The sequence below is a fragment of the Macrosteles quadrilineatus genome, unplaced genomic scaffold (genome assembly GCF_028750875.1).
Source record: "Macrosteles quadrilineatus isolate MER2022 unplaced genomic scaffold, UCM_ALF_1.0 Scaffold_1__1_contigs__length_201487025, whole genome shotgun sequence".
NCBI lineage: Eukaryota > Metazoa > Arthropoda > Insecta > Hemiptera > Cicadellidae > Macrosteles > Macrosteles quadrilineatus.
This window is the reverse complement of record NW_026542594.1, coordinates 105187742-105201679: the sequence shown is the minus strand read 5'-3', so window position 1 is coordinate 105201679 and position 13938 is coordinate 105187742. Positions and strand designations below refer to the sequence as shown.

The 13938-nt window shown below is 34.2% G+C and overlaps 1 protein-coding gene across 1 annotated transcript in view; it reads right to left on the bottom strand.

Moving 5' to 3' along the window:
• The window catches only part of LOC129004524 (probable Rho GTPase-activating protein CG5521), a 247406-nt gene that overhangs the window by 21609 nt on the left and 211859 nt on the right, over window positions 1–13938 (bottom strand). The window contains exons 31-32 of the mRNA XM_054433140.1: window positions 13725–13894; window positions 7537–7715 (exon numbers count right to left, since the gene is read on the bottom strand). Of these exons, the coding sequence (XP_054289115.1) occupies window positions 7537–7715; window positions 13725–13894 (349 nt within the window). The remainder of the gene's footprint in view (window positions 1–7536; window positions 7716–13724; window positions 13895–13938) is intronic.

The window sequence follows — 13938 nt, the reverse complement described above, 5'->3', positions numbered from 1 at the left end:
TCAACCACAAGCATAGTTGTTGTTGTTTGCATAATTTTTTTTTTCGTTATTCAAGCCTACTCGGTCTCAAATTATGTCATTGCATGTTCTGTATCTTGTCTTATATTGTTAGATGTGGCTGTTTAAGGCTTAACATGTTTTTTTGTTTCCTGTATTTTTGTGTTGTGTTGAAGGTACTTTATGCAATCTAAATCTTATGAACTAGATAGTGATTTTGCTACCCTCATTGTAACCTAATCAATTTATATATAGGCCCTCCTAAATAATTAGGTCTAGGCCTGGGTCTTTTAATTCTTTGGAAGAGCTTTAAAATATACTAAGAAAATTGGATTGAGCCTAAGATAAACTAATGATTGATATTGTGGATGTTAACTTTGTAAATTAAAAGACAATAATCTTACTCTATGATAATCCAAATTTTAGTTTCAGAAAAACATTTTATCTTAACTGTGGTTTTTCTTGACACAATCCTTGTAGTAGTAAAAGGTTTTGTTTTAACATTGTGTGGTACAGTAATTGCTGTTAGAAAACCATGAATGTAGGATACTATCCATTTCCATAGTTATGTCAATGTATTAAAGTTAAAAATAATGGTTTAAATACAGTTCTGAGCAGAAAACCGCAAAAATATGGGTAGCCGCGTACCGTACCGATTTTGTACCGAGAACCGAGGTACAAAATATTGTTCCGTACCGAACTGTACCGACCTTAAATTTTCTGTACCGCAGACCCCTAATTAATAGATGAAGCGATTCGATGTAGTAGGTCCCTAAAATCAAAGAGTAAAGCCGAATACAATGATAATGAAGAGTTCATTAAAACTAAATTCAATAGATTAGTCCAAAGAGGAAAAATAAAAGAAGCATCTCAGATTATTAATCAAGACAATAAAGGAGGCATATTAAGTCCTGATACTATAAAGATGGTGATAGACCTTTGGGTGTATTGTAAGAAAAACATCTAAATGGCACAATACCTCATCTGGAATTGCTAAAACTACCACATGAAAGTTACGTGAAAGAAATGCCTAGATTGGAGTCAGTTGAGATTGAAGTTGAACATGTAGAAAAAGTTGCAAGAAAATTGCATGGTAGTGGAGGGCCAGGAGGGAGTATTTCTGAACAATAGACAGTTTTTTTACCAAGGAATTGTAGAAAGTGCTTTTTTAAGAGCGTCAATTGCTGAATTAGCAATGAAGTTAAATGAAGAAATCATACCTTGGTCAAAAATACAAGCTCTTATGGCTAATCGGTTGGTTGCAATCGACAAATGCCCTGGTGTTAAACCGGTGGGTATAGGAGAAGAGCTTCACCGTATCTTAACGAAATACATAATTCTTGCAGCTGGTGATGAAGTTATTGACATATGTGGCACTGATCAACTCTGTGTAGGATTAAAAGCAGGAATAGAAGGTGCAATACATTTCGTGAGAGACCAATATGAAGAAAAATGTCAAACTGAAGAAGACAGCTGTATGATAATGGTTGATGCTGACAATGCCTTCAACAAGATAAACAGAGTTCACGCGTTATGGCAGGCAAGAACTAGATGGCCAAGGGCTGCAAGAGTCATTTTCAACACATGCCAGAGTAAGGCTGCATTAATTATGCCAGGAAGTAAAAAACAGCTGTATAGCAGGGAAGGTGTTACTCAGGGAGACCCACTATCTATGATATTGTATGGACCCTTTAATTTATGAATTAAAAACCATCCCAGATACAAACCAAGTATGGTAAGCAGATGACTCATCATGCCAAGGAAAACTTTCTAATGTGATGAAGTGGTGGGAGAAATTACAAGAAATTGGGCCTAAATATGGTTACAACCCACTAGCTCACAAAACCCGTTTGATTGTTGGATCTGAACCATCAACATTAGACCTAGCCAACATATCAGGATTAGAGGTTGTTACTTGGAGTAGTTTTTTAGGAGGATTTGTTGGACGTGACAAAACAGAAATACCCCCTGCCGCAGCAAACCTGCAGACTAAGCGAATTTCCATTTGTCTGGTTGGATTTACACTAAAAATCTTTCTTAAAAATATCACATTTATTCCCTATTAAAATATAATTAGTTTAACGAGTACTTAGGTTTGCTGCAACAGGGAGGAAAAAAAGTGTTTTTTGTTGTAAAATGTTAATAGTTTAGTATAAATTAATGTATATTTTCCAAATTTGATCAAAATATGTTCATAAACAAGCAAAGTACAACAGTTGACTTATTCTCCATAAGAATAACATGGGAATTTTAAATTTATAATTTTTTGGAATTTTCTCTGTAACCATTAGGCGCATAATAACGCTTCAATATACTAAATTATTGCTCTACAAAATGGTTTGGAAAAAAAATTTAAAATTTGTTTTTTTTTAGGGTGAAAAATGGGAAAAACCTATTTTTACCCCATAAAGCTCCCCATAAACCCCCGTTCTCATAGTCCGATCATGCTGGTTCGCGAACTCGTTCGAATAAATGTAGGTTTACACGTTTATACCAAATTTCATCAAAATCGGATCATTTTTGCTCGAGTTATCGTGCTAACAGACACACACATATATATATATACATCTACAGTTTCCGCCATCAACTAATATGTATGTTATAACATTATTTCTTCTCTACAATAAATAGTTTAAAAATTTTCTATAACCATTATATTTTTGTGACATTGTTATCAGCATCCAAAAATATAAAATAATGTTCTAAATATATTAAATCAGTATAATTATGAATTTTCTATGTTACACATTTTTATCTTTCAATTGATCCGTTCTCTCATGCCAACACATGTATTTCCACAATTATTTAAATTTAGTGAATTATGTAATTTTTTTAATTTTATATTAAAACTTAAAACGGTGAAATTTAAAATGGCCAAAAAAACTGTTTATGGGTACATATTAAACATGTAACTAATATACAATCTGATTTTATAAGTTAAAATATTTGTTATAGATATTTTATCTTTCTATTGACAACCAAAAGCATAGTTGTTGTTGTTTGCATAATTTTTGTTTTCGTTATTCAAGCCTACTCGGTCTCAAATTATGTCATTACATGTTCTGTATCTTGTCTTATATTGATAGATGTGGCTGTTTAAGGCTTAACATGTTTTTTTGTTTCCTGTATTTTTGTGTTGTGTTGAAGGTACTTTATGCAATCTAAATCTTATGAACTAGATAGTGATTTTGCTACCCTCATTGTAACCTAATCAATTTATATATAGGCCCTCCTAAATAATTAGGTCTAGGCCTGGGTCTTTTAATTCTTTGGAAGAGCTTTAAAATATACTAAGAAAATTGGATTGAGCCTAAGATAAACTAATGATTGATATTGTGGATGTTAACTTTGTAAATTAAAAGACAATAATCTTACTCAATGATAATCCAAATGTCATATAGTACTCATCATAAAGAGACATTGATTTAATAACTCTATGCTGATGTATGTTTACTCCTTGTTGAGACAATGTCTCTATGATTTGTAAGTTAGCTTAGCTCACTCTCTTGTATTAAATATGCAGAACGAGATGGACGTCTTTTTATTAGACTTGACCTACAATACTTCTTTTGACATGGCGCAGTCCAAGCTAAAATTTTAAAGTTATATGTTTAAAGTGAATCAGTATGTTATAAAGTTGAATGATGTTGCAATTTAATGTAAAATGCAAATTAACTGAAATACAAGAAGCAGAAATATAATGGCTGGAGATGAAGACGAGGAGAAGAAAGGTAAAATTGAAACTCCGATGGCCAAGCCTGCAGGATCAGGTAGTACACCTACAACTATGTCTTGTTCAATTTCAAATTCGAACATTAAAATTCCATCAGAACTAAACTGGACCGGAAATATGGCAGAAAATTGGATTTTCTTCAAACAGAAATTCAATATTTATTTGTTAGCAAGTAAAAGCAAATCAGAGCCTTCAGAATATCAAGTTGCACTTTTGTTAAGCACCATTGGTGATCGAGCACTTAAAATATATAATAACTTCACATTTACTGAGGATCAAAAGGGTGATGACATTGAAACAGTTTTATTAAAGTTTCAAGAGTATTTTGTTCCTGATAAAAACGTAACCTACGAGAGACACATTTTTTTTCTCAGGGAGCAAAGGCCTGATGAATCGGTGGACACCTATGTCACTGATTTGAGAGATTTGTCTTCCACATGCGACTTTGGCACATTAAATGATTCTCTTATTAAAGATAGGCTAGTCCTAGGTACCAAGGACAGATCAGTCAAAGATAGGCTACTTAGGATTAAAGATTTATCTTTAAGCCAAGCAATTGAAGTCTGCCGTTCTGCGGAGAGAACCAAATCTCAATTAGAAGATATTTGTTCGAACTCTGAAGGTAAGGAAGTCAACAAAATAGGCGTAGGCCTAGGTAAAAATCAACAACACAAGAAGCGAGCAGCTCAAAGTGTAGGCCTACCCAGTGCCAGTGGCAGTTCTAATAGAAATAATAATAGGCCTAGTGGTTTTTCTAGTCATCCAGTTAAAGGTCGTACTTTTAAATATAACAATCCAAGTAAAAGCTATGCAATGACTGGCAGGAAATCTCCTTGTTCAAAGTGTAATACATTCCATGAGTACTACAAATGTCCAGCTTTTGGCAAGCGGTGTTTAAATTGTAATAGACTCAATCATTTTGCTAAGGCATGTAAAGCAAGTAAAACTGTAAATATTGTCGAGCAGGAAGAAGATGAAACTAGCGCACCTAATAATTCTTTATTTATCGGTAGCGTTCATGTAGTATCTACTAAATACAAAGGTTCGGGTAAACACAAACAATGGCACGCTGATCTTCAAGTTGAAAATGGTACGGTCAACTTCAAACTAGACTCAGGTGCGGAAGTGAACATTATTTCAAGAAATGTATTTGATTCCTTAGATGTAGGCCTAGATGATTTGTTAGTGACAGACACAAAACTAACTTCCTACACAGGACAAAACTTGAAAGTAGCAGGTAAATGTTTACTTAATGTTACTTACAAAGGTTCTAAGCATGTTTTAGAATTTTTTGTTGTGAATTCAAAAGCTCCTTGTATACTAGGGCTTAATTCATGTGTTGAGCTAAATCTAATCAAAAAAGTTGATTCTTTAAAAATGATTAGGCCTACAACTCCTAAGCCTAATCTAGATACAAATGGTAAAGATCTTATTTTAAGTAAATACAAAGATTTGGTAACTGGTATTGGTTGTTTGGAAGGAGAGTATGACATTAAATTAAGAGAAAATGTTGTACCTAAGGTGCATGCACCAAGAAAAATCCCTATCACAGTTAGAAGTAAACTTAAAGATGAACTAGACAAACTTGAAAAGCTTAAAATAGTAGAAAAGGTCACAAAACCTACAGAGTGGGTAAACTCGTTAGTTGTTGTTAACAAACCAAATGGAGAGTTAAGACTGTGCATTGATCCTAAAGATCTGAACGAGGCAATTTTGCGGCCTCATTATCAAATCCCTTCATTCGAAGAAATATCGTCTAAGATGACAGGAGCAAAAGTGTTTAGTACTTTAGATACAAAAAGTGGTTTTTGGCACATTAAATTAACAGAAAGATCCTCGGACCTTTGCACATTCAACACTCCATTTGGCAGGTACAAATTTTTGCGTTTGCCATATGGGGTTTGTTCAGCCTCTGAAGTTTTTCAGCAACGCATGAAACAAATCTTTAAATCCATATAAGGTGTTGAAGTGTACATAGATGATCTCATAATATGGGGTCGTGACAAAGATGAACATGACAATAGACTCAGGTTAGTTTTGGAAAAAATGTATTCAGAAAACATTAAACTTAACCTACTGTAAGTAAATGTAAAATAGGGGTAGATGAAATCAGGTATTTAGGCCATTGTTTTTCACACAAAGGTATTTCTGTAGACGATGAAAAAGTCAAAGCGATCACTGAGATGCAGTGTCCTAGGGACAAAAAGTCATTAGAAAGATTTCTTGGTATGGTGACCTACATAAGTAAATTCATACCTAATGTGTCAGAGCTAACATCTCCTTTGAGAGCAATTTTGAAAAAAAAATGCGGAATTTCAGTGGTCTTTCGAACAGGAACAAGCGTTTGCAATGATAATCCAAATGTCATATAGTACTCATCATAAAGAGACATTGATTTAATAACTCTATGCTGATGTATGTTTACTCCTTGTTGAGACGATGTCTCTATGATTTGTAAGTTAGCTTAGCTCACTCTCTTGTATTAAATATGTAGAACGAGATGGACGTCTTTTTATTAGACTTGACCTACAATACTTCTTTTGACACCAAATTTTGGTTTCGGAAAAAAATTTTATCTTAACTGTGATTTTTCTTGACACAATCCTTGTAGTAGTAAAAGGTTTTGTTTTAATATTGTGTGGTACAGTAATTGTTGTTAGAAAACCATGAATGTAGGATACTATCCATTTTCATAGTTATGTCAATGTATAAAAGTTAAAAATAATGGTTTAAATACAGTTCTGAGCAGAAAACCGCAAAAATACGGGTAGCCGCGTACCGTACCGATTTTGTACCGAGAACCGAGGTACAAAATATTGATCCCTCCCGAACTGTACCGACCTTAAATTTTCTGTACCGCAGACCCCTAATGATGATTAAAGATAAATGCATCTTTTACAAAATCGCTTTAAAAACATTTATTCACATAGCGAGATGGCATTAAAATGTCAGGAATGTGGTGCGCTACATTTTAAAGAAGAACAAAGAGGATAAGGCGAAGGATTTTCTTCCTGCTGCCATAAAGGAAAAGTGAATCTACCACCATACCGAGAAAGCTGTTATATCCAGAGCCTACTTAATGGAGCAAATCATTTGAGCAGAAACTACAAAGAGAACATTAGATCGTACAACTCTTCGCTCGCAATGGTCAGCACTCGAGCTAAAATTGAAGGACATAATGGTGGAGGGCCTTTGTATAAGGTAGGACAATAATGGCATATTTGAGAAGCAGAGGAATTGCATTCTGTTGCGTTCAAAGGAATAGCTGCCAGGGCTGCCAGTTTGGTAAATGGTGAAAGAACACTTCATAACACATTCAAACTTCCATTGAATGCAACTTCAGTCTCACAGATAAAGCCTAATAGTATTCATGCTCAGTATTTGAATACTGTTAAACTAATTATTCTTGATGAAGCCAGTATGATGCCAGCACCAGCCCTTACAATAATTGACAGACTATTGAGAGACATCGCTGTAGATGAATTAGACCGATTAAAACCATTTGGAGGGAAGACATATAAGATCAGTAAAGAATAATCATGAGTAGACAATTGCTTTCTTTTTATGAATGAAGAAGAGTTTTAATTAAAATCAGTGAAGAATTACATACTACACAACAACAGTCATCTTTAAACATTATCTTTCAACTGAATGGATCTTAAGTTTTAGGATCTAAAGGTATTTCTCACAATTTTACCTCTTAATACCATATTTAACACTAGTGATGTGTCCATACGTTACTGACGTGTCTGATAATGTTAAAAAATAAAAATGTTTGATGAAGGATGAAGCTGAAGAGCACTTACAAGGGCAAGTTGTCGCTACGAGAGACGTAGTCTTGCTCCAGGAACCGTTGGCCTACCACAGAGCCCATTGCCTCCTGCTCCAGCTCAGGATGTGGGTGGGGGGGAGGAGCTGGTATGTTGCGAGGAGTTTCTAAACTCTCCAGACACTCTGGGCTAGTCTCTCCGATGTACTGCAGCAACTAAACAACCGCAAAAACATCAACTAGCTAAACATTGTTAACTAGATGGTTTGTAACTAGATTTTATAGAACTGCTGCCAAAAAAATAAGATTACTTGCAAGGGGTCAGACTTGCTAGGTATGTTGAATTACAAGGTGTCAGGTTATTGAGGGACAACCATAAATTGGACATATCAATAGGGTTCAAAACTTGTTTGTAAGGCGAAACAAAAAACAATACCCTTTTGTATTTCAAAGATGGTGACAGTTTTTAGGCAAACAAAACTACTAATTTACAATAATAAAATTTCTTGACAGTAGATCTATACCATAAAGAGTGTTTTGGGTATCTCAATCAGGTTATAATCACAAATAAAAGTAGCCAGTTCGCTGCGAGAATCCCATTGGTGGGGCGGTCAGAAATGCAGCCTCTGTGCGCCAGTGAATCAGCAAACGCAATAGGCATTAAAATATTTCAGTCTTAACAGCGGAGCTGATGGTGCCCGATAGTGGACGTAGTTCACTTAAAAACTCACAGATAGCAGCACTGCCTGGATCCGTAGCCATTGTCTTTGTAATGTGGCTCAAAGAGAGAAAAATCCCTAAAATCGCGACAAAAAGCGTTGCCAAACGGGATTTTCTGTGAATTTTTTTTACCAAACCAAACTTAACCTACACCAAATTAAAGTATAGGACCAGCAAATCATGCTGACATAGTTTAGTTGATTCCCGATAAATGCGAGGTCACAGTAGACCAACTTGTATTATACTACACCGTGACTCCGACCAGAGTCATACAGTACGGCATGACTTCGATCGTAGTCGTCAGTAGTGAATGTGTTAAACATTAACTTGTAGAGTCAGCTTTAAAATTAAAATCACATTTAAATCTGTTATTTATTAAGTCAATCAGCATCATAGAATCTTTCAAAACTAGGTGAAACCCGTCGACATCGACGGTTACTTTCAAGGCTTACGTTAATTCATCTAACTGCGATAAATTGGGTGACATATACATATTTTGAGCATTGTTTAAAGAGTAATAAGTGTAAAAACGATAATTGTATTAATTGCGTTAGTTGCCAAATTTGGTTGATCATTCAATGATTAAAATATTTTCTATACTGTACGTCATCGGAGTTATTATTAGTATGTTATATGGTATCTCTTCCTTTGGAAGAACCTTTAAATAGTATTAAAATCGTATTGGTGGATCTTTTGTAGTTAAACACTTCCGTGATTTCATCAGTGTAATATGATTTTATTTGAAAAGGAAATATTTTTTGGGAAGACATATTCTAACTTCAAAGGGAGTTATATCTGTTACAGTGTAATTTTGATTTTTCCTTCGTCACGTCGTGTCAGTTCATATCGTACTTCTGTGCCAATGAATGAACCCTCTAGCATAGTTTTTGAGAAATTGATTGTGGGGTTACTGTTGAAGGTGGAATTCCTTGACATGGGGGATGTCAGTTAGTTGTCTCAGCCTTATCAATAACATAAAGTTGTCAATATAATCTCTCTACGGAATGTTAGGTGTAGTGGAATACTTGAAGTGAAGTTGGCTTTTATTCTTGAACTGTTAGGGGCCTCCTAGTTCATATGGTCTTGGCGGCTTCATTGGCAACAAATAATGCAAATGACATAGCAATGGGACATTTCCAAAAAGCAAAAATACTGTAAATTGGCTGTTACGTATATATTGACGTTTACATATTGTTAATCACCGTATCTTATAAAGGATTATGTGATCTAGTTTAAAAGGAATATGGCCTTTCTGTCATGATAGTAGCTGCTTAAATAGTATTTTCTCTTTTGTATCATATTTTACAGCCAAAATTTTGTGTTATTTTTAATAACGTTACCAACCTGACCACAAAACCCCGCCAAAGTCCGTAATATAGGCAGGTGCAAATAATTTGTCAAGATGGGTACCATTTTAGGCAAGGTTTCTATGTTTGGATTTTATCAGACACGATAAGAGCAGATATTTCTACATAAATATTTGATATGTGTAGAATAATATGATAAAATGTAGGCAAAAGTGGTGAAAGAGGCAGACACCAACCCGTACAATAGATATAAGATAGTTCAATAAGAAATGATTTAAGAATTGCTTTGATAAAAGGATTTTCCACTGATTTCATAATGGAACGTTTGAGATATTGCAAAACATGACATGATTAAGAAGAAAATCTATTTTAAAATAAGAAAATAACATTGCAAATACTTATTTGGTAGAATTCAGTAACTCCCAATAAGTGTGTTTGAAATACAATTTAAAAATGAACAGCTGTTTCATTAAAAAGTATTATTCACATGGCCAAAATGTAAACAGCTCTGTGGAGGGATCTTTAAAGGCTTCTGGGGCAGAGTCCTAAGGGATTTTGCTTAGTTTTTCTTTTGATAACTCATCTACAGACCAAGACCTTTCTTTGGACACATCTACCAAGTTTCTACGCCCAGCCGTTCTCTCAAATTAGTGGGGACAAAGTTTCCAGTTAAATATTTAGATTCCCCCATGTTAACCTTATGGGAGAAACTCCCAACTTTGATGGCCTGTGGGACAAAGCCCGAGGATTTTTATTACAGGAATTATTGAAAGGGGGCGTCTACACAATAAATACTTTATTTTGACACGTCGTTTGTAAAAATCGGTCCATTATTAACGGAGGAGTAGTGTTTTGTAGAAATCGGCTTCACGTATTATATATATACACAAGGATCTAAGTCTAAAAATTAATCAAACACTAGGGGGACGAAGCCCTATAGGGAATTACCTATTTAGTTACAATTTGTCACTCTGCTGCATCATAAGTATTCAAGTATTCAAGTAAACTCATTATTGAATTAACCCTAGCAGTGGCCAATGTTAGAAGTGGGGAATGGCCAACCCATTTTGGCGATTTTGCAGTCCTTTTTTTTGAAAATTCGTAAAAATTCAACCGTACAAGTTAACCTAGCCAACCTCATATTCATTTTGTTCGGAAAGAAATACTTTCTTAAGTTTGGTCGAAAGAAATAGTAATATCATAATTATTTAGACAGTGTATTTTATCGGTAAAGTGAAAAAAATAAAAAAACTTGAATTTTTTTTTTATTTCAAAAGCGGCCTTGGTATTTTTTTTCTATGGATTTTTTTATGGGAAATTCATTATATACATTTTGTAGACAATCTCATTCCCTACATAGAAATATATAACATGTTAGGAAAATATTTTTTTTTATAAGTTTTTGGGGCGAAATATAATGACAAATGGAGAACCGAAAAAATTGAAAACCGTACAGTGTTAGTTTATGTTGTAAAAAGTTCTATCATATATGTGTATAGTAATAATGATATATACATGTTTGTAAAGCTAATGAAGTAAGGAATCAAAAAAAGTCATAAACTTTATGGTAAAAATAATTTTTTACCTATAAACATACGTATATAAAATAATGTTTTTATATTTTAGCGATTTCTCGAGAAAAAAAATTCACAGTATTTAGTATACAACTTTTGTACCAAATTTGTTTACTTCAAACCAACATAATAATCTTGTAGTGTATTCAATTACCTACATAAAAATGTATAACATGTTAGAAATATTTTTTTTGTAGGTAGGTACGTAATAGGGACATAATAATACAATAACCGCAAAACCGCAAATAAGTGTAAACTATAGCCTACAGTGTTTGTTTGTGTTGTGAAACATTATGTAGGCTGATGATATGTAGCCTACATATTTGTAAAGCTAATGAAGTAAGGAATCCAAAAAAGTCATAAGTATGATGGTAAAATAGTATATTTCGTACCTAGGGCCGAAAATGAGGTTTTGCCGGCTCGAGATAGTTTTTAAGTTCGAGACGAAGTCGAGAACTTAAATCGATCGAGAGCTGCAAAACCATTTCGGTCCGTGGTACGAACGCTATTTTTCACCACACTATACCCTATTACCACTATTCACCAGTATAATAATGCACACTGATAGTCAACACAACTACGACTTTAAGGTTATGTGAAGAAAGTTTGAGGAATCAGCAAAAATAAAAATAAATAGTTGCTAGGCAACGGTGACAATAACACAATTCTATTGCAATGCTATGGATTTTGATTTTCATGTTTTAAGTAAGTAAGCGGACAGCTGATTTTGCGGCCCCGGGCTGTAAAAACCTGCTCGGTCCCCAAATTACGATGACAGCTGGCATGGCCAGCAAAACGTAACTTTCAGCCACCAATTAACGTATGTAATACAGCCAAAAACATCATAGTGTGGTGAAAAGTTATTTTCACCTATGATTATGTATCAATTTGAGAACGTTTTGAATTTTTTGTGCATTTCGAGAAAATGGAGTGTACAGTATTTAGTAGCCTATATAATTTTTTTACCAAATTTTTTACACCCAAACCAATATAAACATGTTGTAGTGTATTCATTTGCCTTTATAAAAATGTATAACACCATGGGTAAATCATTATATAGCATATATAGCACCTCTGAATGTCAGAATCGTCATTTTTGGACATGATGCTAACAAAATACAGTATTTAGTATAGGCTATAACTTTTTTACAAAATTGTTTACCCCCAAACCATTATAAACATGTTGTAGTGTATTCATTTACCTTTATAAAAATGTATAACACCTTGGGTATATCATTATATAGCATGGCGAACTAAGGTCCGTCTCGTACAACAATCTCTGAATGTCAGAATCATCGTCATTTTAGGACATGATGCTAACAAAATACAACCTTTTATGAACACTATTTCACACAATTCAGTAATATTTATGCATGAAGATTACTGTTATACACACACACAAACTTCGGTACTTTCCTGTTAAAGGGAACATTCATTATTATCGATAATTTTTTTCGATATATCGATATTAACAAATTTAAACATATCAGCTGACAACTACGATAAATATTGTTCAGTATATGAAACCGTTCTAAAAAAATAACCTAACATAACTAACCAAACTTGCTGTAACATTTAAAAATTCCGTGTTTAACTTGCCGTTTCTATTATCAAATCCAAACGGAAGTTTTAAATGGTACAGCAAGTTTGGTTGGTTAGCTTAGAACAGTTTCATTTCTTAATCCATATAGACTATTTTAGCCTAAACAAGATCAGTTAGTTGTTGTTGTCAATAATCCTTCCTTGTTCTAATCCTTTTTTTGTTATCAAGTTTCATTTATGAAATATTGCAACTTTTTTGTTAAAAATGTCAATATTTCAAAATCAAAACATGATAACAAAAAACGGATTGCGGCATTGAGTTTAGCTTAAAAAAGTAGTTCGAAATGATGGGTCACAACACCCCCTTCATATTTAAAATAATTGATCACATTTCAAAATGGCGGATCCAAGATGGCGGCCGAAAAAATAAATCCGTCATAACCAAGTGAAAATAAGTCGACAATGAATGGTAGTGTATACTTATCTTTATCTAGCACTATTTTGAGATTATGGTCTTAGTTTGTACATGCACAATGTTAAAATGGGCTAAAAATAAAGTTTTAAAAAGGCCTCATAACTTTGGAATGGATCAATATTTTTAAAAACGGTCTATGGCATTGCAATTAGGGTAAAAATCTAGTTCGAAATAATGGGTCACAACCCCACCTTTACATCTGAAAAAAATATTTTGCATCCAATATGGCGGATCCAAGATGGCGGCCGGAAATGACCACCTTGTCAAAATGAAGTACTTACTACCCAACAATGTTTGGAAGTGGTCTGGGATTGATATTTGAAAAAATGTAGAAAAAAGTTGGGGGGGGGACAATTAAAACTCACCCTGTATATTATTCTCATCTGAGTTGATTATACGTGTTTTTTTACCGCTAAAAGAATTTCGGCCCACATCGTCACCTGACGACTTTGGCCATTCTAAGCATCAACGTCAGATCGTCACCAGACGACGATCGGCCACTGCTAGGGTTAAGTATATGATAGACTGACACGTTAGATAGATTTGGTTTCACTTTCATATAGTATGATACATGATAAAATATTACAATGTACAATAAATATATTACATCATCCAGGTTGTCCAAATCATCAGCAGAGTTCTCATAAGTAGGCAGCACACTGGGCAGTCTGTGTCTCAAAGTGTGTTGAGGCACAGATGGAGCCATTACACAAGAGTTCAACATGGTCTCTTCTAGTGTCCTCTCCTGGCTCCATGTCTCCAACACCAGGTCTTCACCTGCCATCAGACAAATCAAACAACCTTAATCAAATTCAAAAGTC